The following is a 26,934-nucleotide window of genomic DNA, read 5'->3' on the forward strand; positions in this document are numbered from 1 at the left end:
TTTGGAGGACGCGAAGGATGCACTCGATGCTTCCCTCCGTAACAGACCGAGTGAAGGATGCGGAACGAAGGCTGTCTTCAAAGGGACCTATAATTTGAGATGTCCTTGATGACGTGGCTGTCGAGATATGCAGGAAGCAGCCTTCCTATTGAGAAGCACCCTATGAGTACTCTGAATTTCCACACACTTCTTTTGTCACACACTGTTTTTCGCCTACTGTATAATCCGAATTTCGAATCTGAAATTCACATCCGAAATTTTTGCACGTTAAAATATAAATACAACCTCATGTTTGGTCAATCACATTTACACAAAACTTCTCCAAAACTTTCATCCGTCATAAATTTTTTGGATTGGGTTCGATTTTCTGAGTTTTTCGCATCCACAGCAAGCATTTTGAGAGGTGTTTTGACAATTCAGAGCCACCGAATGACGAATACCAAAAAACGCATACGAAAATTTCGGACTCAGTGTGCAAGGACCTTAAATGTTCAGTCTTGAACTTACGTTTCCAGTTGCCTACTTATTACCTTGTCTCTTATTATTACTCAGTAAAATTGTTATTTTTAATATTATTATTGATATAAAGTATTCCAGTGTGTCTTTGTAATGTTACTGTAATTTTACACCTTCCCCATTTCAAAATAAAACATGAAACAACCTCCATATATACTTTGACATGGAACTATACATTGTAGTAAAATAAATTTAAATTAACAAAATGTAAATAATGACATCATCAATCCTTCTTCCAAAATGTATATTTGATTCATTATGGTAAGCCTGTTATAAGTGTTTATATTTGAGATCTGTCAGGATGTTTTTTTGGTGTACATACGTCACTCCGCCGTGCATGTCTCGTCATATCTGTAAATAGAGGAAAGTTGACGTGTGTCTGGTGTGGGAGTGTCAGAGGTTAGTACGTACCATCAGAACTGAATGCGACCAAGAAGCACAACTGAATGTACGGGAAGCCAAAAGGTTAAAAAAAGATTGTAATTTTTCCCGAAATGTAAGCGTTTATTTTATTTTATTTTTATTAGAAGTGAGTTTTTCCCCATCTGTCAATTCAATCCAGATTATTTCTTTTCAAATTTAAAAAACAAACAAAAAAAAAACAATAAACAATAATATGAAAAACTTCATATTTTTCTCATGTGTATTTTAGTGACATTTAACATATTGTTAATACATTTTGTATACTGTTTTCAAAGTTGTATATCATAAACCTGTCATCTCTGACGTTTTGCAATCTTTATAAATAATAATAAGACCATAAGAGGCATTGAGTTTGGACATAAACACGGTCAGATAAGGCAATTTGTATGGGCAAAATTCAACTGAATATATTCAGACATAATACAAAAACTATGAACAAGTGCAAGATAAATTCACTTCACAGAAATATTACTGGAGTGTGAGAACCATATATTATGCTGCAGTGTAGCAAGACAATTAAAGGTCAGACCAAACTGCGCCTCCTGTGCACGTCCCTGACGCTGCAGATTCACAAACCGTAAAACAAAGCAGTGCGCGCTTACCGTTTTGAATATCAATCCTGCTAAACACTTTCTTTATTCCACTCCTCTCGTGTTAATATTGAAATATTCGCCAAGGAACTGTTAGATTTTGGTGTATTTGGCCGAGCAGTGGTTTGGGTGGCTCGCCAATGTATTAGATTTATCCAATACATAAAATAAGTATGCTTGACCAGAGTTCTTGTGGGGAGAAGAATTTATTGAAGGTTTGTCGTGTAGCAGTCCGTCAGCAGCGATGTTAGCATGTCACCCTTCAACAATCTTAATCCAGCGTTCTGTGTCTTGAGACAGAACTTTATACATGAAGACATAAGTCTCATTTCATAGGGGTATGTTTTCAACCCTAGCGCTTACCACTCGGTTTTGAGGGACAAGGGCTAGGGGTAAGACGAAGGGGAAGGGGTAAGACAGAGAATTGGGATTCAGCCATAGCCTATGGGCTACAAACAATAGAAACCTGTTAGGACCTCCCACAGGAGATCGATCTAACTTGCTAATCCACTCTGAGCAAAGCTGATTCTTTTTATTCATTCACACCAATCAGTTTCTATGGGCCATACATCTGAATGGGGCATTCATCTGTATGGGCCATTTGGCACACACCTTTGCAGACACAGACAGAGTTGATTAAATCTAATGCACAGTAACCATGTAAATGCATCTTACTAAAGTTAACTGAAAATACACATAATCTTTCAGAACACTCAGGTAAGATGAAGTAACATTAGAATGGTCTTCTATCTGTACCGTTTTGACTTTGCTCGCTGTTTTGCTATTATTCTCGTGCACTGACTCATTCACTAAGCTGAACAGCCAATCAGAGTTCTCTTTTTCACCGACGGCCCGACGCCGATTCAATAAGTGGAATCGGCCGAAAAAAAGCAGACGAAGACCAATTTCAGCCGACGGTGCAGAACACACTGAGGAAACATAGTCGGTCGACGCACAAAAACTGCCCGACAGCCGACCGTTAGCTTGGTGTGTTCCAGGCTTTAGATATCCTTTTCTTTATTTTCTGGTTAAGACAAGCTAATAGGAAAGAGAGGTGGCATCGCACTTGAAAGTGAACTGAAGATAAGCTACTTAATGTGAGTTTTCTGTATGTCTGTGTAGAGCAGATGAATGAGTGAAGCTCTTCCCACATGCAGTGCAGTGATACGGTTTCTCTCCAGTGTGGATCCTCTCGTGTGATTTCAGGGTTCCTGACTGACTGAATCTCTTGTCGCAGTGTGAACACTTGTAAGGTTTCTCTCCAGTGTGAATTCTCTGGTGCTGTTTTAACTCTTTAGCTGTGATAAAAGTCTTCTCACACTCAAAGCACATATGATTTCTTACACCAGTGTGTATTTTCTGATGTCCTTTTAAACTCTGCAGACGTGAAAAACTCTTTCCACACAAAGAACATGAATGTGGTTTCTCCTGTGAATGAACTGTCATGTGGATCTTCAGCTCTGAAGCCCTCAAAAATGTTTTACCACACTGATCACATTCATGCAGTTTCTCTCCAGTGTGGATCCTCATGTGTTCCTGAAGGTGTCCTTGATGTCTAAAACTCTTCCCACACTGATCACATGTGAACGGTTTCTCTCCAGTGTGGATCCTCATGTGAATCTGAAGGTTTCCTTGTTGTGTAAAACTCTTCCCACACTGATCACATGAGAACGGTTTCTCTCCAGTGTGGATCCTCATGTGAATCTGAAGGTTTCCTTGTTGTGTAAAACTCTTCCCACACTGATCACATGTGAACGGTTTCTCTCCAGTGTGGATCTTCATGTGAATCTCGAGACTATGTTTGCATGTGAAACTCTTTCCACACTGAGTGCAAGTGAAAGATTTCTGAGATCTTCTTTGATGTTTCTCCACTTCATTCACTTCTTCATTCTCATCCATCGGGCCTGAAATTAAAGTTAAAAAGTGCTCAGTAAATCAATAAAATAACAATTATGTAGTGAAAAAATCGATCACAAGTGGACGTGCTAAACACAGGTGTAAACAGGGTCTAAAACAATTTGAGCTTGTCCACTTTTGACCACTTCCAGAGGTAGTGAAAACACATTCAACCGGATTGCTTTGGTAGTGTAGACGCTCATGTGGTCGAGTGTGTTCAAACAGACACAAATGCGTAAACATTATGGGAAGCGCTGTAGCCAGACGGCATTTAAACTTTGTTGGCTGAAGACCCAAGTTTGGTTTGAAGAAGGAAAACTCTGTGTTTGATGTGGACTTTAAGAGCAGAAACAAAACTCTTCGTATATTTTTCTGTCCGTCTCTGGTCATGCTCACATGCAAATTGCATGAGCTTACTTCACCCATTATATTGTAAAGCTCCTACATTTACCAGCCTCTTTCTTTTACACTATTGGAGATGCGGAGAACTTGATGGAAAGTGCTGTCTGTCGTGTCATTCGGAGTTTACCTGCCGCTTTTAGGTTTAAAAAACAGTTTTAGGTTTTTTTTTGTGGCATTTCCAAGCCACTGAAGACCCAATGTTGTAAAGCAGTTTTTAGCGCAATTTTCCACCGGACAAAATTGCGCTTGTTAACTCATGATTTCTGTTCTGTCTGTGCGCACCAATCTTGCACTTCTATCTACTCCTCAACTAGACCACCTAGAGACTTCGGGTTTTCGGCATTATGTTAAAGGGTCATTTCACCCGTGGAGACATGAATGTGTATTGAAAGTGGGTCATTTATGTAGAAGAAATGTGAAATCATTTTTGAATTTGGAGCTTTCCAAATTCAATTTGCTGGTTTCGAATGCGCATGCGTCGCGTCTGAGCGCGTGGTTGTCTTTGGAGCTCCATCGATTGATTTATAATTCTTGATTTCTCTTTAAACTCACTTACAACGAACATTTTCTACTTTTCCTCACCTCATAGTTACAACGCGGATTGTTGAGCAGACGCGTCTCAAGCCTAGTGATCCAACGCTGGATACTCTTATAGGTTACGTCCGTGGATCACGGCTGAACGCGTCTCCGCACTCATTTACAAACAAACATTTTTTTTTCGCCTATCGTGCGTCTACTCTACACCCGTACCCGTAAAAAGACGGATTATATCCAAGACTTAAGCCATAAATTAGTATTAATACTGATAGCATCACTGGTAGCGTCGTTGCTAACTTAACTTACTGTCCATCTGTTAAAATGGCGAATATATCAAATGTAAGTAGTTTACCTTTTGGTGCAGGTGAGGACACATTTGAGCTGCACGCGGTGCAGTCTGAGCTGGAAGCTGTTGAGAAACAGATCCACGACCTTTTAATAAGAAAAGCCGAGCTGATAGACCGGCGGTTAGCTCTTGAAACATCGCGCGCCGAGGCACACAAATCAGAGATTAACGTTACTAACCCGCTGACTCCGACCTCGTCTACTCCGTGCGTTCCTCAACATCGGTCCCGAACGTCGAGGTCGCGATCAGCCATGGTCTCGTTCACTCCGGCTCCAACATGCCATCACGAAGCCTGGATTTTTCCGCAGCGGAAGACGCGAGCCAGGTCTAGACCAAGAAAACTCTCTCCGACCCTCCCGGTTTTCAAGATATCCACACAAAACCGTTTCTCCCCTCTTCGCGAAACAGAACGCGATGCTGTGATCATCGGCGATTCCATCGTTCGACACGTACACGCTACGTTAAATAAAAGTAAGGTGCATAATCACTGCTTTCCTGGTGCTCGTGTTTCTGAAATCGCTGCTCACGTTCCCGAGATTCTGAACGAGCGCGTCGGAACTGTTGTCCTGCACGCGGGAGGGGCCGACATCAGACTGCGCCAGACGGAGGTTCTGAAGAAAGACTTCAGGAATCTGATCGATACGGTACGCAGCACATCGCCTGATATAACGATTATTGTGTCAGGACCGCTTCCCACGTACCGACTAGGTCATGAAAAGTTTAGTAGATTATTTGCGCTAAATGAATGGTTAATGTCATGGTGTAATGAGCAGAAACTGCTCTTTGTAAATAATTGGAATCTGTTTTGGGAGCGTCCTAGGCTTTACCGTGCTGATGGCTTACACCCAAGCAGATTCGGATCGGATCTTCTGTCAGATAACACCTCCAAAATGTTAAATACCTTTTGACTAGTAACCAAAAGTCCAAATCATAGTCTCTGCTGCACCAATTTAACTGATATAAATAGTGTAGAACACTGCATAGAAACTGTGTCTATTCCTCGTTTAGTGAGATCAAATAATAAATCTACTGCAGGATCTAGAAAAAATCTAATTGTTATTAAACCAGAAAATGTTGCTTTTGGTAATCAAAAACAATTTCTAAAGCTAGGTCTTCTAAACATTAGATCACTCACACCTAAGGCAGTTATTGTAAATGAAATAGTCACAGATAATAGCTTCGATGTACTTTGCCTTACTGAAACCTGGCTTAAACCAAATGATTATTTCGGTCTAAATGAGTCTACTCCATCAGGATACTCCTATAAGCACGAGCCCCGTCTGAATGGTCGTGGCGGCGGTGTTGCAACAATCTATAGAGATTTTCTCAATGTTACTCAGAAAACGGGTTATAAGTTTATTTCATTTGAAGTACTTGTACTAAATGTTACGCTCTTAGATGTTCGAAACACATCCCTATTATCTCTAGCCTTGGCTACCGTATATAGACCGCCTGGGCCTTGCGCTGATTTCCTAAAAGAGTTTGCAGATCTTCTCTCAGACCTATTAGTTAACTTCGATAAAGCATTAATTGTTGGAGACTTTAATATCCATGTAGATAATCAAAATGATGCGTTAGGGGCTGCGTTTACAGATTTATTAAACTCCTTTGGGGTCAAGCAAAACGTTACCGGACCAACTCATCGATTTAATCATACACTCGATTTAATTATATCACATGGAACCGATCCAACCGATATAGATATCATTCCACAAAGTGACGATGTCACTGACCATTACATGGTAACTTGCATATTACGTACTCCTGTAATATATCATGCTGCGCCGCGTTATCGATTAGGCAGAACAATCCTTCCATCCACCATAGATCATTTTTCAAATAGCTTATTGGATCTGTCTCAGCTTCTCATTGAACCCAAACAAACAGATGAACTTGAGGAATTAACTAGCACTATGAGCACCATTCTCTCTGGATCATTGGATATTGTTGCGCCCATTAGATTAAAAAAGGTCAGAGAGAAAAGTAAAGCACCATGGTACAACAATACTACGCGTGTTCTAAAGAGAGAAACCCGTAATTTAGAGCGTAAATGGAAACAAACTAACTTAGAGGTCTTTAGAATCACATGGAAAGACAGTATGTCACGTTATAAAAAGGCCCTAAAAGCGGCCAGGGCTGAGCATCTCCGCAAACTAATAGAAAACAACCATAACAATCCTAAATTCTTATTTAACACCGTGGCGAGACTAACAAATAAACAGATGTCTCCTGAACAAAATATTCCATTACAGTTTAGTAGTAATGATTTCATGAAGTTCTTCACTGAGAAAATAGAAAACATCAGAACCACAATTGTAAACGTTCAATCCTCAATCGCGCCTTATAATTCAGCCTCAATTATCACCCCGCAAGAACAATTACAGTGCTTTACAACTATAGAACAAAAAGAGTTAAATAAACTTTTTACTTCATCTAAAACAACAACATGTTTACTAGATCCTATACCAACTAAACTATTGAAAGAAGTGTTACCTGTAGTGGAAGAGCCTCTCCTCAATATTATTAACTCGTCTTTATCTTTAGGTTATGTTCCAAAAACATTTAAACTGGCAGTTATAAAACCTCTCATTAAGAAACCACAATTAGATCCGAATAATCTAGTAAATTATAGACCCATTTCAAATCTACCTTTTATGTCTAAAATACTAGAAAAAGTTGTGTCCGCTCAACTGGGCTCTTTCTTACAAGAAAATGACGTCTATGAAAAGTTTCAGTCTGGGTTCAGGCCGCATCATAGCACTGAAACTGCGCTCGTTAAAATCACAAATGATTTACTTTTAGCTTCTGACCAAGGCTGTATCTCAATACTAGTTTTACTTGATCTTAGTGCTGCGTTCGATACTATAGATCATACAATACTCTTAGATCGATTACAAAATTATACTGGTGTTCAAGGACAAGCATTAAGCTGGTTTAGATCATATTTATCTGACCGCTACCATTTTGTTTATTTAAATGGAGAAAAATCTATCATAACTCCAGTAAACTATGGAGTGCCGCAGGGATCTGTGTTAGGTCCTCTATTATTCTCAATATATATGCTGCCACTTGGAAATATTATAAGGAAACATGGAATTAGTTTCCATTGTTATGCTGATGACACTCAAATCTATATTTCATCAAGGCCGGATGAAAACGCTAAATTATCCAAATTGACAGAGTGTGTTAAAGATATAAAAGATTGGATGACGCGTAATTTTCTTTTATTAAATCCAGACAAGACAGAGGTACTACTTATCGGTTCAAAAAACCACCCACAAAACCTCTCACAATACAACTTTAACATAGTAGGATGTCCTGTTACTTCATCCTCTACAGTAAAAGACCTGGGTGTTATATTAGACCGCAACCTGTCTTTTGAAAATCATATTTCATATGTTACAAGAACAGCCTTTTTCCACCTTAGAAACATTGCTAAGCTACGTAATATGCTATCTGTTTCTGATGCAGAAAAGTTAGTTCATGCGTTCATGACCTCGAGACTAGATTACTGTAATGCGTTATTAGCCGGTTGTCCTGCATCCTCAATAAACAAGCTACAGTTAGTCCAAAATGCCGCCGCTAGAGTTCTAACTAGATCAAGAAAATATGATCATATAACACCGATTTTATCATCACTACATTGGTTACCTATAAAGTCCCGTATTAATTACAAGGTATTGCTACTGACTTATAAAGCCCTAAACGGCTTAGCTCCAGTCTATTTAACGGATCTTCTATCGCCCTATAATCCATCGCGCTCTTTAAGATCACTAAATTCGAGGCTTTTGGTCATACCTAGGATATCCAGATCCACCAAAGGAGGGAGAGCATTTTCACATTTAGCACCAAAACTCTGGAATAGTCTTCCGGATACTGTTCGTTGCTCAGACTCGCTCTCCCAGTTTAAAACTAGATTAAAGACGCATCTCTTCAGCCAGGCATTCATATAATACTTTTAATCTTACAGTTAAATCCGACCTCTAGTTCATAAACGCCAGAGGAGAACTGGCCCCCGACTGAGCCCGGGTTCTCCCAAGGTTTTTTTTTTTTCTCCATTAGGTCACCTGATGGAGTTTTTCGGTTCCTTGCCACTGTTGCCTTTGGCTTGCTCAGTTGGGGATATTTGGGGATATTTAATTTAATTAATCAATCAACGATACTATTGATCAGCATTACCAAACGTAGACGTTCCACTAGAAACAAACATTGATGTATTGTTCTAATTTATTGCTGTGAAGCTGCTTTGATACAGCCTGTGTTGTGAAAAGCGCTATATAAATAAACTTGACTTGACTTTCTAGACTGAGAAAAGCCAGAAAATTTATTTTTGGCTTATGTGGATGAAAGACAACAACTCCCAGAATGCACTTGCTTCGCTGCCCTACAAGGCCACTCCCAAGCCACGCCTACCGGTAAGACAGCGCAGTTGAAAACAAAACCATCAAGGCAAGGCTGACGTGACGAGTTTGCCCAAAATGTCCGGGATTCGGCTTTTGCGTTCTACAGTCGCCATTCATCATGTTTACTGTGGCGAGCAGGACGAGGCTGAGGGGCGCGGGAGAACGGCGCGAGGCCGGTGGCATGATTACTGACGACCGACACCTGTGAGGCACTGTTCTCGTATCTCGCACGGAGGAGCAGGTATTTTCTTAGCAATGGTAAAACACACATCAACCGATCACGCCACCGGCCTCGCGTCTTTCAACCAATCACGCCACCGGCCTCGCGTCTTTCTCCCGCGGCGCTAGCCTCGTCCTGCTCCCTGTATTACTGTGATTACTGATGAGCGCGCCTGTGAGATGCACCGGTCTCATGGGCTATCTCTCACGGAGGTGCGGGTATTTTCTTAGCAATGTTAAAACGCAAATCAACCGATCACTTGTTTAGCATTCATGTAAACATTACATTCAGATTCACCAATCAGGGTGAATTCAGTTAGATTGAAACAAAAGGTGAGCATGTAAACAATGGATGGCGACCGCAGAAAGCAAAAGCTGAATCCCGGACATTTTTGTCGATCTCAACGGCCGGACATGTCCGGGAAATAGAGTATGGTAACCCCTAGTACTCAGCTTTCTTCGTCCCTGTTTTCTGCAGGTTTCTGCCGTTGAAATCAAACGCACTCGCACTGATCTGTGATAGGTCTGTTAGCGCATTAGGTCCAACCCCCTATGGGCGGGATCTAGTGCTTGTAGTCTTAACAGAAATCCCCCCCTCTTACACTTCCTCCTACAATGACGCAAAATGACGATTTTTGCGTCATTGTAGGAGGAAGTGTAAAGAGGTAAATACAGATTTATTTCGTCTCGGGGGAAAATGAAAAAATGTTGCATGACCATTCAATAGTATGACTGGATTTCTAACAATGCAAAGCTTAATGCAAATGGGTGAAGTGTCCCTTTAAGGAAGGTCTAATCTCAGGAACGCACAAAAAAAATCCAGGAACAGATTTACTATCTCTTAGTGTTGTGATCCCATGAGGTGAGAAAATTGCGCTAAAACACTCACCGAGTTTTTATTACTTGTTTTTTCTAGGCTATCATAATTTTTTATGAAGGTCATGCAATCATGACCATGCCGATTATAGTGAAGGGAGTGGATTGGAATCCACTGCTGCTTCAATGTATATGTAATGAGTGATTATAATCAAGGTATTAATCGATACTTTTCCTTCTAAATATCACATGAGTTGAATAACTTCTCTGGAGATTTTACTTTGTTATAGAAGTTACCAGTGTGATTACTGAAATGTTCTTTTCATGTATTCTTTAATGTCTGTATTTGATATCTGAATGCAGTAACATTGCTTGCCTATTTATCCCAGCTTCCAAAAATGAAATAGGGCCATGTTTTGTGTTTTTAGAAAGGTCTTCAACGTGTTAAAACATATAGGGGTCATTGAAGTCTATAGTTTAAGGGACCATTTGTCAGTTAAAGCCTATATTTTCCATTTAGACTAAAGTGTCCTATCCTGAGAGAAAGAACTTGTTATCTTAATGTTTTGAGACGAGACTCCTGTTTATAGTTAGAGCCTGGCCAAATCCAGCCTTGGAAAAGATGTGTGTCGGTGTGTGTGTGTTAGTCTTCTTGCTTACAGGTTAAGGAACCACTGGCATTGTTGGAAATGGACTGAGTTGTTGTTCGAGACATGCTGGCACCCAGCAACCCAAATCTGCGACCTGGAAGGTCACGACGTGCCTGACTTCAGGGTCTGAGTGTCAGCGGCATAATCTATGGAGATATGCTTCTGTCTATCTGTATATGTGTGGGAAATTACTATGTTTATCAATTTCTTAGCCAATCAGAATCATTCAATGACGTAGCTTAGACCTTGGAAATGGTATAACTGCTGTGATCTTTGTAACTGTAAGGGGGGCGGCCTACGAACTCCGGTGTGAGTCTTGAAGCTGAACTTCTGCTGATGAAACTGCAAACTATCTTCAGTAAAACTTTTCTTCTATTTTTTATAATTCTGACTCCGGGTCTTCTTTCAAACATCTGGTCCTAAACTGTTAACCCCTAACAGTTTGGTGGAGGATGCGGCGGGCAATTATCCTTGGTGACACCCCTGGCAAATCAGCAAACAAGGTAGAAATAGTTTATTATGTCTGAATGGAAGAGATTGTGAAGGGGAACAGAAGAGCTTCACTCCGATGAGGAGAGTGAAGATTAATTATACTAAGTGTTAAAAGTATAAGAAGTCGCTGATAGCATTGTTTAAAGTTAACAAGAGCAGACAGCGCAAGCGAAGCGTGCTCTGTGGGGGCCCCGCTGGGCATCGTTGGTGTAGCAACACCCCAGTAGAGTACGTCCCTGGATTGAAGGTCCAGGGCGCCGCGAATCTACTCTGTCTCTTCCATCTCAGATAGGGGTACCCCGAACTTAGTCTAAATTCCCTGATGTGGGCAAAAGACAAATATAAAAATTATGTTTATTTGAAAACGCATGTCATTTCTGGCAAAGATGCTTTAAGCTGGGCTCGAGTTAAAAGATGGTAGATAAAGTTTGATTTTAGAAGTTTATGAGAGTACAGTGTACCAGTCCTGAATGCCTCAGAGTCTCTCTCTAATTCAATATCAGCTAAAAGCTGTTATCTGAGCCTGTGTCATAATATAGTAAGGCACAGTGTTTTAGTTGAAAACCATAGACATGGAGGCAGTTCAGACTTCATACATTTAAAGGGAAATTTGTAATGTTTTACAAGTAAAATTGAATGACTTTTTAGAAGTCTTAAACAATAGAAGTGACGTTTTTGACTAGTTTAATTCAGGGCCAGTAACTTTTTTGTCTCATTTTAGTCTCCACCATGCGATGGCTCCGGCTACAGATGTAACAGTACACTGAATGGACGTGGATGACTAAATTCACTGAGTATAATCTCAGTATTGTGATTTTGCTGATTTGAAGATGTTTAATGGATTTTAGTGATTAAATAATGTTGTTATTAACCTGTCTCCCTGTTTTAACATTAGTAGGCAGTCCAGAGTGCTCTGGTGACTCTTGAATGTGCCTTCCCTAAGCTCCAGAAAACAACTTAGTCTGTTGAAGAAAACTGATTTCGTGATGGGAAAGAGCGGTTACCAGTGTGCATGAGGTGTTGACCCAAAGACGGGTAAGATTCTCCGATGGCCAGAGGGGGACAACCTAAGACAGGGCTTCGCCGCCACTGGGCACCTGCCCAATAGAGAAGGGAGGTGTTTTATGTGAGAAAGGTATGAGAGTGGAACGGATGACTGTGTATGGCCAACAGCATCCTTAAATCATTAAGGGGAGATGGAGCTGTGAGGAGTTACGGCAGTCTGACCCAGAAAATGTGAGTTCCTCCATACCACTCAAAAGAAACCGCATTCCTTGTATGGCTTGTTTTTCATTATGACAAGTGTTTGAAACTATGCCAGGGGACAAGACCCTGATGGAGATTATAGCTAAAGAGCTGATGGGAATGGGCTTTCAAGAGCCAGCTGAGACCATGAGGTGATTGTCATTATTTGTTGTGGAGACAGTAACAAAACTTAATTTATATCAGGAACATGACGCTGGTTGCCTTATGGGCAAGGGAAAATTATAGAAGTGTTGATTTGGAACTAATATGTCTATAAGATAGTTTTAACTCCTGAAGGTCATTAGACATGTTGGTGGCTAAAGATGAAGACAGCTTTTGTAGATTCAAGAAAAAGTCTGGATAACAAAGGTGAATGGTCAAAGGTTATTAAAATTAATTTATTATTACATTTTGTCTAAGTTACAGTCTAAGGAGGCTGTTGAAAAGATTATTTGTGTATAGTGAGAGAGACTCTGAATGGAGGCAGGGATGGTACTCTGTCTGTCTTTCTGTTATCTGCCTGCTAAAGCAAGCTGAGGCAAAATAATGATAATGAACCAAAACAACCCAGCTGACTTTTCTAAAATCAAGTGAATAATGAACAGATGCTTTGAAACTGGTAAAGAGACTATGTAAAATTAGGTAAAATCGAAAGAAAAATGTGAAGTAAATATTTTTTAGAGTTAATATAAAAAGTGAACATTGAAAATGAGCATTTAACATATGTGTGTGTCTAGAATGAGTGCGTGTGATGGTGACTGCACTTCATGTCTTGTATGTGTTAGTTTGTGGTACTATTATTTCCTGATTTTGTGAATATTTTGTCATTAACCCCCTGAGGTCGACGGTATCGCCGGCGATACCAGCTCGCTTTTTTTTTATCAGTGTAAAAGAAACTCATGAATACTCTGTTGACTTTGATTTTCCATAGGAGTTCTATACATCAATCGATTCTGTTAAATGTGTATTATTTTTGTGTATACTCACAATAAAAACATAGTGTTGTGCTTTTCGACAAATAAAGAAAAATAAACACGAAGCGAGTTCTGCCTTCTCTCTGTCCGTGTAGTCCATTCTGAAACGCGTCCGAAAATGAACCATAACTCAGTGAATACTTCTCACACATACACGTGATATATGTCTTTATGCAGCTTGAAATCTCTTCTTTTAAATGACGTAATTTATATAAAAAACAAACATTCTCATCTTGTGAAATCTGTATTAAAAGAGAGCGATTCCAGTCGACCTAATTAGAGCTAATTCAAATGTAATGTGACTCCGCCCACGGAGAGCGCGCGCTATTCAAACGCAAATGGCTGAGGTAATCCGCGCAATCCTGTGAACGCCCCCATCAGCTCGAGAAAACCAAAACACAAGTTTATTCAGAACATTACTTGCTTACACCGTCTTGCAGCGCTGTGAGGAATAATGAGGAATACGAGGAATACGAGCTGAGGAATACTAGTAAGTTTTTCCTTCTCGGGTTTCTGTTTATTGACGAATGAACGGCATGCGCTCTGTTTTTTCTCCATTATGGACGCGAGCTCTAAAAAAAAACACTAAAAGACTTTCAAACTTTCACAGAGACCTCAAAACAAAAAGTACAAATCCTTTCTTTAAAACGAATTTCGTTTTGTATCAATTGTATCTTAATTTTAATAATTTTTTCATTAACAACTTTCCTGGATTTAAAGTAAATAAGCCTATCATCAACGAATAATGATGTTTTAGCAAACTGTATTGCTATACTGAGATGAGTAAAAATCGACTGAAATATGTTGAAATAAAATGTTGGCTATTTGTATAAGCAACGTAAACTGCAAATTAACATTTATATGCCCTAATATTTCATGAAAACAACTTTACAGTCAGGCGAAATATGAAAGACAACATTTTGTTTAGTAGATTTGGGTACAGTTTTTACTGTAGAATATACTGGCTCGTCAAATAAGCTTTTGTTTAGCAATTTCTATATATAAAATAGCCTAATATTTTTGTCAAAAATAAAGTCATCAACTAAGATGTTTGTTGGCTATATTCAAAGTAATGAATACATAGATAAAATGTAGGCCTATAATCTTTCTCTTTTTTTACAAAGAAAGAGTACACTTGAAATATTGTTGAAATTGTAATTATTGTTTTTTATTACCTTTTTAATAAAATAGCTCAACATATGTACAAGATAGATGTAAGCAAAATCTTAAATGGTCAATATAAGTCTTCTTCTAAATATCTTTTGTCCAAGCATTGTGGCTCAGCCAGTTTCACACCTGTGTGAATGGCTCATCATTATACAGAGTCATTATGCAGAGTGGGTGGTAATTCAGGTGAAAACCACTCCTCGTTCACGCCTCCTCGCATATTGGCTTTCCAAGCAAAACCTGTTTTACATCAATTTAAATCAATGTATGGTTTTATTTGAACGATAAAGCAAGACTATTTTCACATAATTTTGAAGAAAAAACTATAGGCGACGACATCCATTGGTCAAAAGTCTTATTGACACATATTTACTATGTGTTTTGTGGCCTTATTTCAGAAATTTTAGTTTTTAGTTTTTTCAATATCCACGCATAAACATTATTCTCTCAAAAATTAAAACATGTACATACACGTGGCTCACATATTATGGTAGCCCTGTTTGTGCTTTATAGAGTGAATTTACACCTTTGCCATTAATATGTTTATAAGCAACTGAAAAAAGCACAAATGTCAGGGCATGTCAGAACATCTCAAGGGCCCAGAAAACCGCTCAGACTCCAGAGGGTTAACCTCTGGAATGAGTGTTTTACCATTACAGATGGGTTAAGTGAAACGACAAACTTTAAAGAAGCTGATAATTCTGAGTCAATCTGATGAAAAGACGATACAGAACATTGGACGAGCTTTAATTGGATTGGTTTTCCAGCTCTGTCTGTTACTGGTAATTATGATTTTGTCATTTATGATGTTCTGAATCTTCTGAATGTTCTGATCTGAATTACTCTCTGGATTAGTATTTATGTAAATTGGAATTGTGAAGTTGTCATCCATTATTGGGTAAAAACTCTAAATTAAACTGAGGGTCTAAATTTTAATAGACAACTAGGATCATAATGGTAAACATAAAAATAATAGACTGATGGCAAAGAGACAAAGTGACACATTGGCTAAGTCACTATCCAAATTATCCAGAGAGAGCGCCCTCATTTTTATGAAAGGCCGGTGGGCGAACAAAGGAGGAGTGGATATAACTTCTAATAAAGTTTCATTTCTAAATCCATTAAATGGATGTATGACATTAGATGTCTAAGTGAACTACAATGTATGTAATAAAAGGTTGAAGGAGAAAGCAGCTATATGGCTGTCTTAAGGGTTGAGATTCAAGTAACATAATATTTTAGTTTGTGAAAAACAGTAAAGATAAGTGAGACTTAGACAATAATGATAATATTTTTGGGGATTTTCAGACTAACCATTTAATAGAGGAATACTGTGAGAAGTAGTTGTAATGAAAAAATAAGTTAAAATTAATGTTATGAAAACAAGGGTATTGAAGAATTAATAAAATACCATTATTTCCCTAAAGAGGGAATTTAAAGTGTCACTAGGCTGACATCGGTGAAAGACTCGGTGGAAGAGGGAAGTGAAGAACAAAAAGGTTGTTATGTACTGGTTAGAAGAGGCATGTAGGGAAATAGGAAAGTAGTAGAAAAATGCATGTTATGAAAATACAATTTCTGATAAAATGTATGGAACTATTTATGAACGACTGTTAAGTCAAATTAAGTTGAAATGATGTGAGAAGAAAGTGAGTTTCAGATAAAAAGTAGGCATTGAGTATGATTAACAGGAATCAACATGATAGAAAGATAAAGGATAAACAAAAATTTTATTAAGTAACATGGAAACAATTCTATATTTCAGTGGTAAAATAATGATTGAAATGATGACCTGAATTTGTTTTATTTTATTTCTAATTTCGAAAGGTACAAGATGTTATACAATTAAAATGATACATGCTATGGGACTGTAAACTGAAGGATTACTTCAGTAGAGACTTAACCCTCTGGGGTCTGAGGGGTTTTTGGGGTCCTTGAGATGTTCTGACATGCCCTGACATTTGTGCTTTTTTCAGTTGCTTATAAACATATTAATGGCAAAGGTGTAAATTCACTCTATTTAGCACAAACAGGGCTACCATAATATATGAACAACTTGCATGTACATGTTTGTATTTTTGAGAGAATTATGTTTATGCATGGTTTTTTAAAAAACAAAAAACTAAAGTTTCTGAAATAAGGCCATAAAACACATTCTAAATATATGTAAATAAGACTTTTGACGAATGGATTTCGTTGCCTAGAATTTTTTCTTCAAAATTATGTGAAAATCATCCTGCCTAATCATTTACATAACACAATACATTGATTTAAATCTTGTAAAACACTTTTTGTTTGGAAAGGCAATATGCGGATGGGCGTGATTCACACCTGCAGAGTGTGGGGCCCGCATAATGAGGCTGCATACGTAATGAGCCTTTCATTCAGGTGTGTGACTGAGCCACAAGAATGCAAGGACAATATATAACTGGTTTGTTGTTTTTTCCACAAATTTTGCTTGCAAATTGTACAATATCCAAGGTAAACATTTCTAGTAATTGTGCAGTTAATTGTTCTCATACTGTATTTTCAGATTTGGAATATATTCTCTTCCCAAATGTGTCACTAATAAAGCTTAATAAAATTATTTAAAGAGAAGGCTTATAATGACCTTTTAAGATTTTGTTTTTAAAAAAAAAAAAATTATATAATTTTTATATACTGTATATATATATATATATATACAATTTTTATATTGTATAAGGTTATACAATTACAACAACATTTAAAATTGTAACAATGTTTCCAGTGTAATCTTTCTTTGTATTCGCGATTCATATTAAAACAGTATTTTTGCCAGCTGTAGTAGCTCCACAACAGCACGCATCTGTGCGTTCATTCATTCCGATTAGAACAAAGCAAACAGACCTGACCTAATTCCTCAGCGGGATCCGTTTGCTCCTCGAAATGATACTTCCAGAACTTCTGAGGTAATTTTTTGCAGGATTATTATCAAGATAGTATTATTCCTCACAGCATCGTAATGTACATAAGTCTGAAAGTGAACTCGCGGTGTGTGTTATCCAGCTGATGTGGGCGTTTCACAGGTTTGTTTGGATCGGCTCACATTTGTTAATGAAAAAAATATTAAAAGTAAGATACAATTGATACAAAACGAAATTCGTTTTAAAGAAAGGATTTGTACTTTCTGTTTTGAGGTCTCTGTGAAAGTTTGAAAGTCTTTTAGTGCTTTTTTTAGAGCGCTCGCGTCCATAATGGAGAACTGTCTCGTATTGTTTTTTCCTCATACATGCGAACACGAAAAAAATAAAAGACAAAAGACTAAGGTAAACTTACTCCGAAATTGTGTTCTCGGCGGAATTCGCTCTTCAAAATGCTGCCGTTCGTCGTCTGAGCTACAATCTTCCTCTGAGGAAAAGGTGCATTCTTCCTCGCTGTCCAGAATCATCTGAAGGGCGTCTTTATTACCGGAGAAGCGTGTCATATTTAAAACGCGATGAACTCTGTCTAATGAAGAAACTGTGTTTTTATGGCATTGATCGAGGGGCGTATGCGATGCATACTAGATCACCTAACTATTTACATGTGAATCGCGCCGGGGGCGGGGCGGCCGCAGCACATTATAGAGTTAATGAGGCAGAAGGAAAAACGGTACCTCTCCTTGCTTTCAAACGGATTACATGAGTTGAAAACATTTGTTTTTTATATAAATTACTTCATTTAAAAGAGGAGATTTCAAGCTTCATAAGGACATATCTCACGTGCCTGTGTGAGAAGTATTCGCTGAGTTATGATTCATTTTCGGACGCGTTTCAGAATGGACTACACGGAAAGAGAGAAGGCAGAACTCGCTTTGTGTTTATTTTTCTTTATTTGGCGAAAAGCACAACACTTTGTTTTTATTGTGAGTGTACACAAAAATAGTACACACTTAACAGGATAGATTGATGTATAACACAAGCATATAAGATAAAAATTAATATTTTTATTTTATTATTTTTTTGCACTCATACGGAAAAAAACGAGCCTATCGCGCCGGCGCGATAGCCGACCTCAGGGGGTTAAGGTACTTTGATTATGGGTTATGGATTTATATTATGGATATTATTTTGGGTCTTAATTATTATTATTATTATTATTATAATTTTAGATTTTTTGTTGTTTATTTATTTTGGTTTGACAATCATTGTGTTTTGAACCTAAAGGGTCTATAATGGGGGTAGTGAAAATAATGGATTAACTATCTTTCTTAGTTTAAGGTAAAATGAATTGGAAATCACAGTTTTATAAAAACTAGTGCATTTGTCCAGGTATTTATGATTATAGACCATGTCTGTATTTAGGATCTGAGTAGTGACTGCAGGTCTAGCCCATGCCAGGAATACAGCAACAGTGCTTGCTTATTTAGCCCGGCTTCCAGAGAATAAATATGTACTTGTTTTGTATGAGTTAAGTTGATGATAATACCAAATTCGCCAAGATGAATAACAGCTGTGTAAGACATGTAAAGACAGCTATGTCCTAAAGGTTCTGGAGATCAATAATACTATGTGCTATGTGGGATATTATGTTCATGTTAAAGGAAAAAGATATTGTCTGTTTTATAAAAATTTCACCTGATAGAGGAGCATGGGTCAGAAACCAAACATTTTGAAGCAGCCTTTTGGAAAGACCAGATGTGGTGTTTAGGACCCCACATTGGTCTAAAACGGGGGACTGAAGGGAGTGGATTGGAATCCACTGCTGCTTCAATGTATATGTAATGAGTGATTATAATCAAGGTATTAATCGATACTTTTCCTTCTAAATATCACATGAGTTGAATAACTTCTCTGGAGATTTTACTTTGTTATAGAAGTTACCAGTGTGATTACTGAAATGTTCTTTTCATGTATTCTTTAATGTCTGTATTTGATATCTGAATGCAGTAACATTGCTTGCCTATTTATCCCAGCTTCCAAAAATGAAATAGGGCCATGTTTTGTGTTTTTAGAAAGGTCTTCAACGTGTTAAAACATATAGGGGTCATTGAAGTCTATAGTTTAAGGGACCATTTGTCAGTTAAAGCCTATATTTTCCATTTAGACTAAAGTGTCCTATCCTGAGAGAAAGAACTTGTTATCTTAATGTTTTGAGACGAGACTCCTGTTTATAGTTAGAGCCTGGCCAAATCCAGCCTTGGAAAAGATGTGTGTCGGTGTGTGTGTGTTAGTCTTCTTGCTTACAGGTTAAGGAACCACTGGCATTGTTGGAAATGGACTGAGTTGTTGTTCGAGACATGCTGGCACCCAGCAACCCAAATCTGCGACCTGGAAGGTCACGACGTGCCTGACTTCAGGGTCTGAGTGTCAGCGGCATAATCTATGGAGATATGCTTCTGTCTATCTGTATATGTGTGGAAAATTACTATGTTTATCAATTTCTTAGCCAATCAGAATCATTCAATGACGTAGCTTAGACCTTGGAAATGGTATAACTGCTGTGATCTTTGTAACTGTAAGGGGGGCGGCCTACGAACTCCGGTGTGAGTCTTGAAGCTGAACTTCTGCTGATGAAACTGCAAACTATCTTCAGTAAAACTTTTCTTCTATTTTTTATAATTCTGACTCCGGGTCTTCTTTCAAACATCTGGTCCTTGGGTCCTAAACTGTTAACCCCTAACAATAGATATGTCACTCAGGCTTCACTAACGTGATTGGTACCATAGACCATAGACTGCCATCAAGGCCTCAATGAAGGGGATTATGTGAACAGAAAGGGGGTTCACAATGTAAATGTGCAGCCCAGTTACTATTGTGATTCTTAATATTCCAGATTAATAATATTATATCAAACAAAAAAAAAGGCAGTTGACTAAAATCTTCCATATCACAAAAGTGAAAGCAAAATGGCCAGGATCTGTGCATGACTTAAGAATTTTCAGAGATTCACATTTATGCATATTATTTGAAAGTGGTAAGGAAAGTTCCACAATTAAATATCAAGCTCACTGTATTACACACACTTATGCTGATCCTAACAGAACTGCATTTCTTCATAGGTGATTATGACATGTGACCCCATTCCCTGACCCAAACCAGTTACAATGCAGCTAGCCAGGACAAGGGCACACAATGAAATGAGCTTTGGCTAACTAAAGGGAAGATTTCAGTGTCTAAAAAGTGTGAAAAGTCTCAAGATTTAACCATTGAAATGACTATACGGCCTTAATTTAATGCAGCAAAAATCCAGCGATACTAATCATATCCGACAAGTGTGTTCGAAGAACCTAATTAGCCAGATCATGATTAGCACGATGATATCATCTTGGATGTCTCATTTGATCTCGGATGTTTTAAACAACGTACGAAGAACAGGCCCCAGCTGTAGACAAAGCCTCACAATCTTCTTTAATCCTTTTGAACATGTGATTGAAACCAAATGTGAGACATTTAAACTGACCAATCAGCAGATTACAGCTTTCCCACATCGTACTGAAGGTGTGACATTTAGCAAACCTCAGATGTACACACACATCTTGGCCGACAGACCTTTATCACTATCAGCACTTCTTTACGGGTCACTAATGGCCCTTGTGGTAAGAAAGAGGGGGTTGGAGCAGGAAAGCAAACGTCTTTGTTCATTTGCAACCCTAAAGAACGCAAAAACAATGAAATATAGTTTTTCCATCACCATGTCCCTTTAGGGGCTCTGAGTAAATCACATTTTTGTAGTGAGAACTATTAAATATTTGATAAATTATGCAACTACCTAAAATATTAACATTTTAAAAACATGCAATAATGCTATAATTTTAACACTCCCTGTTTTTACACAAACTAAACCACGTGTAGCAAAGTCTATTTATTTGATCATTCTTTTTAAATGTTGGTGTTTTAGCAAGATGATAATAATATTTTGGAATGTGCAAAAACTGTATTAAGACATATCCATAATTTTGGTAACATGGTTGCAGTAATTGTGAACCAGATGTAAAATAAACAGAAAGAAATACTCAGATAATACTAATATTGACTTACAGATAACAAACATTCTTGTTAAAAAATAATAATAATTGCACCCGGTTCATATTATTTGCTGCTTTAATTATATTTCAACTATTTGTCCTACTATAACAGATCTAAATCTGATGAACTGCTTCATAACCTTAATGTTCTTCAGCCTCACTAATGAAGAATCAGGAATAAACACCAACCTCTTTGTTCTTCAGTGTGTTTCATTCTGCAGTGTTCTGGATCTCTCATGTTCTCACTGTCCTTCAATAAACTCTGTCTTCGCAGATTTCAGCTCTTCCTGATGGTTTGATGCTCGTCTTCACTTGTAGCTGATGGGAATATTCCAGCATTTATTGGTGAATTGCAGTGGGAGGAGCTTCACTGAAGGAGGAGGGGCTTCACTGAAGGAGGAGGAGCTTCACTGAATGAGGAGGAGCTTCACTTAAGGAGGAGGAGCAGATCTGACAAAATCAAGATATCGACCAATTGCTCTGACTTCAAATTTATGTAAATTAATGGAAAAGATTATAGTTCAGAGGTTAACACTAGAGAAAAAGGGTAAATTTAGTAAGTATCAATGTGGATTTAGAGGTAAAAGATCAACTATGGATGCGTTAATCAAGGTTAGTAATGAAGTAGAGAAGACAATAGCTATGAAAGAAATCATGGCAGTAGTGTATTTTGATATAGAAAAAGCGTATGACACGGTATGGAGAGAAGGGCTATTAATCAAAGCATCAAGGATAGGAATAGATGGAAATATGTATAATTGGTTATCTCAATTTTTGTTTGAAAGAACATTTGTAGTTCAAGTGGGAATGTGTCAGTCATTAATTTATAAGGCAGAAAATGGTATTCCTCAAGGGAGTGTTATAAGTCCAATTCTTTTTAATATTATGATAAATGATATCTTTGACAATGTAGGATTTGGTGTGGGATGTGCATTATATGCTGATGACGGGGCTATTTGGAAGAGAGGGCGAAATAAAAAGCAAGTGATTTCAGGTATGCAAACAGCTATTAAAAAGGTGGAAGAATGGAGTATAGAATGGAGTTTTAAAATGTCAACTAGTAAATCAAGTTATATGATATTCAGTAGGAAAAAGGAAGATTTTAAGGATATTAAATTATTATTATATGGAAAGCCTTTAGAACAAGTTAAAAGTTTTAAATATTTAGGAATTTGGTTAGATGGGAGATATACCTGGAATAAACATATTGAGGAATTAGATAAAAAATGCAGGAGGGTTTTAAATGTGATGAGGGCAATAGCTGGGAAAGAATGGGGAGCAGAAAGAGACTCAATGATAACAATTTATCAAGCCTTGATAAGATCGACACTTGATTATGGATGCATGATTTATGGGTCAGCATCAGAATCATTGTTAAAAAAGCTAGATAGAATTCAATATAGAGCTATCAGAATATGCTTAGGAGCAGTTAAAACAACACCAGTCAATGCATTATTAGTAGAAGCGAATGAGATGCCAATGAAATTACGGAGAGTTCAATTGTCTTTGGTATTTTGGACATCCTTAAAGAGTTACACCGGAGAAAGTATAGCTAAAGATGTTTTAAATAATTGTTGGGAATATTTAAGTAACGAGAGAGGATATGGATGGAAGATAAATCAGTTAGCAGAGAAATATCAGATTGCTAATTTGGAATGTAGTGTGTCACCTGTATGGGGAGAGGTTCCAAAATGGATTATTTCTGAGGTTAAAATTGATTTAGGAATATTAGATAAGAAACGGGAATGGGAGGAAATGGGTATGATTAAGTACCAAGTTAATAAATACATACAGGAAAGATTCTATGCAAGTATGCACATCTATACTGATGGATCTAAAGAACCAAGATCAGGGATTACAGGAATAGGAGTGTATATTCCAGAGTTTAAAATATCAATAATTAAACGATTAACATCTAAATTGTCAATTTATACTGTTGAAATGGTTGCTATTATAATAGGATTAACATGGGTAGAGGAGGTAAAACCGGACAGAGTAGTCATATGCTCTGACTCTGCTTCTGTCTTAACATCACTGTTTACTTATTGTACTGCTAGAGAAGATTTGATGTGTGAAATATTTTCATTATTATGGAGAATACAAAGGATAGGAATAGAAGTTGGATTCTGCTGGGTGCCAGCACATGCAGGAATAGCTGGTAATGAATCTGCTGATGAATTAGCAAAAAATGCTTTAAAAAGGGAAGAAATAGATTTTAATGTTCCATTAAGTAAAGGCGAAATCAAATATATTATTAAGGAAAATATTATTAAAGAGTGGCAGGAAAACTGGAATACAGATAATAAGGGGCGGCATTTATATAATATTAAAAAAATGGTAGGTAAGAAATGTATAAATGGTAGAAATAGGAAAGAAGAGGTTATAATGACTAGGATGAGACTTGGACACTCAAGACTGAACGCATCGCTCTTTATAATTGGAGTTCATGAGACTGGTTTATGTGAGAATTGTGGGGAGAAAGAAACAGTAGAGCATGTGATATACGATTGTAAAAGGTTTGATGAGGAAAGGAAGGAGTTGATATCATATTTAAACGAAAGAGGGAAGGTTAATAAGGATTTGACATATTTATTAGGTTATGATTTTAATAGAGATAGAGTAGGATACAGAATGTTAATAGAATACATATATACTACAGGTTTAAGTGAAAGGATTTAATATAAGGATGCTTTGGTCTATTCCAGATTTCATAGGCCGGTCTGGAGGAGCTGAACACGCAGCGCCAGATCGGATATGGGAATTGGAATGAGATGGAGCATCAAATAATTATATATAAGGATTGATTTGTGAGGAAGAGGCAAGTGAGAATGAAAAAAGAAAAAAGGAAAAACTGATTATAAGAAATCATGACTGCATAACCAGAGCCGGATTAACGCAAAGGCAAACTAGGCACGTGCCTAGGGCCCGATTGGCGGGATGGGGCCCAGACAGAGGGACAAAAAAATAAAAAATAAAAAATAAATAAATAAATGTACAAATGTCCTATCTACAATTTATTTCAAAATTTATTAATTAACTAAAAATAGTGACGATGTTTATCTTAACCATAGACTGTTACATTACGTCACATTAACGCCAGCCCATGACTGTACAAAAGTCTACATAGGCACGCAAAGAAGCACAGCTCGTAATGCAGGTCATCGATTTTGGAGTGATTGCAATGTATTTTAAATATAAACGTGTGGGCTACTGTAGATCAGCGTCATTTCTGGAAAAATCATTCACCGCTTTGTTAGTCTACGAGTTTAAAAGAGTGCGAGCGTCATTAACGTGCCCAGACGCGACGCTTTGAATTTGCGCGTACAATGAATAACATCGCGTTGGGAGCTGACTAGTAAAAAAGCTACAAAAGTAAAAGATAAGACGTTTGTATTCAAAGTTAAAAAACCAACACACTGCAACATTTTTAAATGTTTCAAATAAAGGATCTCATATCTATGGGTCTATCTTCTATATTCTGCTGATGATTAGATAATACCCTGACATCATAGCCTATACGAATATTAGTTTAGATTTTTTTCCCTGCTCAGTAGCGATCGTATCTTTCTCTTCCACTTGATTTGTGTATAGCATATTTAAGGTAGCAATGCAATATCTGCCCATAACGCAGCTATGAAAACAATTATAAAAGCACGTTTATGTTCATCTACTGAAGTGGTATTCTGGAACTGTGAATAAACTGAATACACCAGCAAAATAACAACAAGAACAATAACATCTTCATTAAACAAAAAAGAGATTACTTTAGATAAAGTTTGATGTAGTAGGCTACCAGTAAAAAGTCTGGACCCATTACTATTTTTATTGTTTTTGAAAGAAGTTTCTTATTATGCTCTACAAGCCTGCATTTATTTGATCAAAAATACAGAAAAAAAAAAAACAGGAATATTCAGCGAGGATGTGTTAAATATATAAAAGTGATAGTGAAGACTTTTTTAAAACAACTTTTTAATAATCAAAAAATCCTGAAAAAAAGTATCACATGTTATAAAATAAATATTAAGCACCATTTCTAACATTTGATAATAAATCAGAATATTATAAAGTTTTCTGAAGGATCACGTGACACTAAATTCAGCTTTGCATCACAGAAATATATTTTAAAGTATAGTAAAATAGAAAACCATTATTTTAAATTGTAATAATATTTCACTATATTATTTTTCTGTATTTTTGATCAAATAAAATCCAGGCTTGATGAGCATAAGAGACTTCTTTCAAAAACATTAAAAATAGTAATTTGTCCAAACTTATGTACTGTGTAAGTAAAAATATACTAAATTTAAAATGAAATGTTGTATAAATAAAAAAGTTAGGAATCATATTTGTTTCAAGTGTTTTTTATTGGGGGTGGGGGGCCTCCAACATGAATTTTGCCTAGGGCCTCCAAATGTCTAGAACCGGCCCTGTGCATAACAGCAAAGGTAGGTGGCGGTATGCACTGAGAATGCAATGCGCCAAAAAACGAAAGAAGAAGAAGAAGAAGAAGACAAAATCAAGAAGAAATCACTTACTGAGTAAAAAAAAAAAATAGTCCACCCACCCACAAGTATTTATGGTCACATTATAAAAAATTAAGAATAAAAAAAAAAAGATTAAAAAATAAAAATATATTTACAGATTTGCAGGAAACAAATGGCGCACCAAAAAAGTTAACTCAACTTTTTTTTGTTTATTGAGTTGCATATGAAACATGGTTCAACACAGATTAGTGAAATAAAAGCCATTATAATACTTACCTATATCTTGCAGATGTCACAATAGCTGATCGTGTCGTTTGCTCAAATCTGTTGACAATAAAATTAGCTTAATGTGTCAATTTACAGATCTGAAGACATCAGCATAATGAATGAGGAGAAAACAGGATCTATTGACATGAAATAAAGAGGCTTTTCAGCTGCTCTGATAATAGTGATGAGCCATAGACTATCAATACTCATTCAACAAGAATATAGAGAATACAAGAATGATACAGTAAAATATTACAACAGTAATATAAATGTAAATATAAAGACAGCCGCTGATGACATTATCAACCCTTGTAATTTGTCCACATGAATCCGATTCCCTAATAACTTCACAACAAAGTAGTTCGCTAACATCTTACCGTTTTGTATGGGAAAAGAAAGACCCACGATGAAAACCATTCTGAAAAGACCCCGTAATATGTTGAGTAAACTTTATAGTGCAGTTACGAGATTTAACGTGTGAACTGTTTACCTCAAAAGACTCAGGAGACGCGCGACCGCGAAAGTGGTGACGTCATCACC

The 26,934-nt window shown here is 37.2% G+C and overlaps 1 protein-coding gene across 2 annotated transcripts; it reads right to left on the minus strand.

Annotated features, from left to right (window-relative positions):
* Window positions 1-1,041: 1,041 nt before the first annotated feature.
* Window positions 1,042-26,934, minus strand: LOC308701445 (uncharacterized protein). Of its 2 annotated transcripts, none has more exons than XM_081383747.1 (4): window positions 26,772-26,907; window positions 26,404-26,451; window positions 21,833-22,093; window positions 1,042-3,433 (listed from the first exon to the last, which is right to left on the minus strand). In XM_081383747.1, the coding sequence occupies exons 3-4, from the start codon at window positions 21,879-21,881 to the stop codon at window positions 2,622-2,624; spliced, it is 861 nt and encodes a 286-aa protein (XP_081239873.1). In that variant the 5' UTR covers window positions 21,882-22,093; window positions 26,404-26,451; window positions 26,772-26,907; the 3' UTR covers window positions 1,042-2,621. The 2 variants fall into 2 exon arrangements, with proteins under 2 accessions (XP_081239873.1, XP_081239874.1); XM_081383748.1 differs by having other exon boundaries at window positions 1,160-3,433; window positions 21,833-22,073; window positions 26,772-26,934.

Source organism: Scardinius erythrophthalmus (assembly GCF_964197995.2).
Source record: "Scardinius erythrophthalmus genome assembly, chromosome: 14".
NCBI classification, from domain to species: domain Eukaryota; kingdom Metazoa; phylum Chordata; class Actinopteri; order Cypriniformes; family Leuciscidae; genus Scardinius; species Scardinius erythrophthalmus.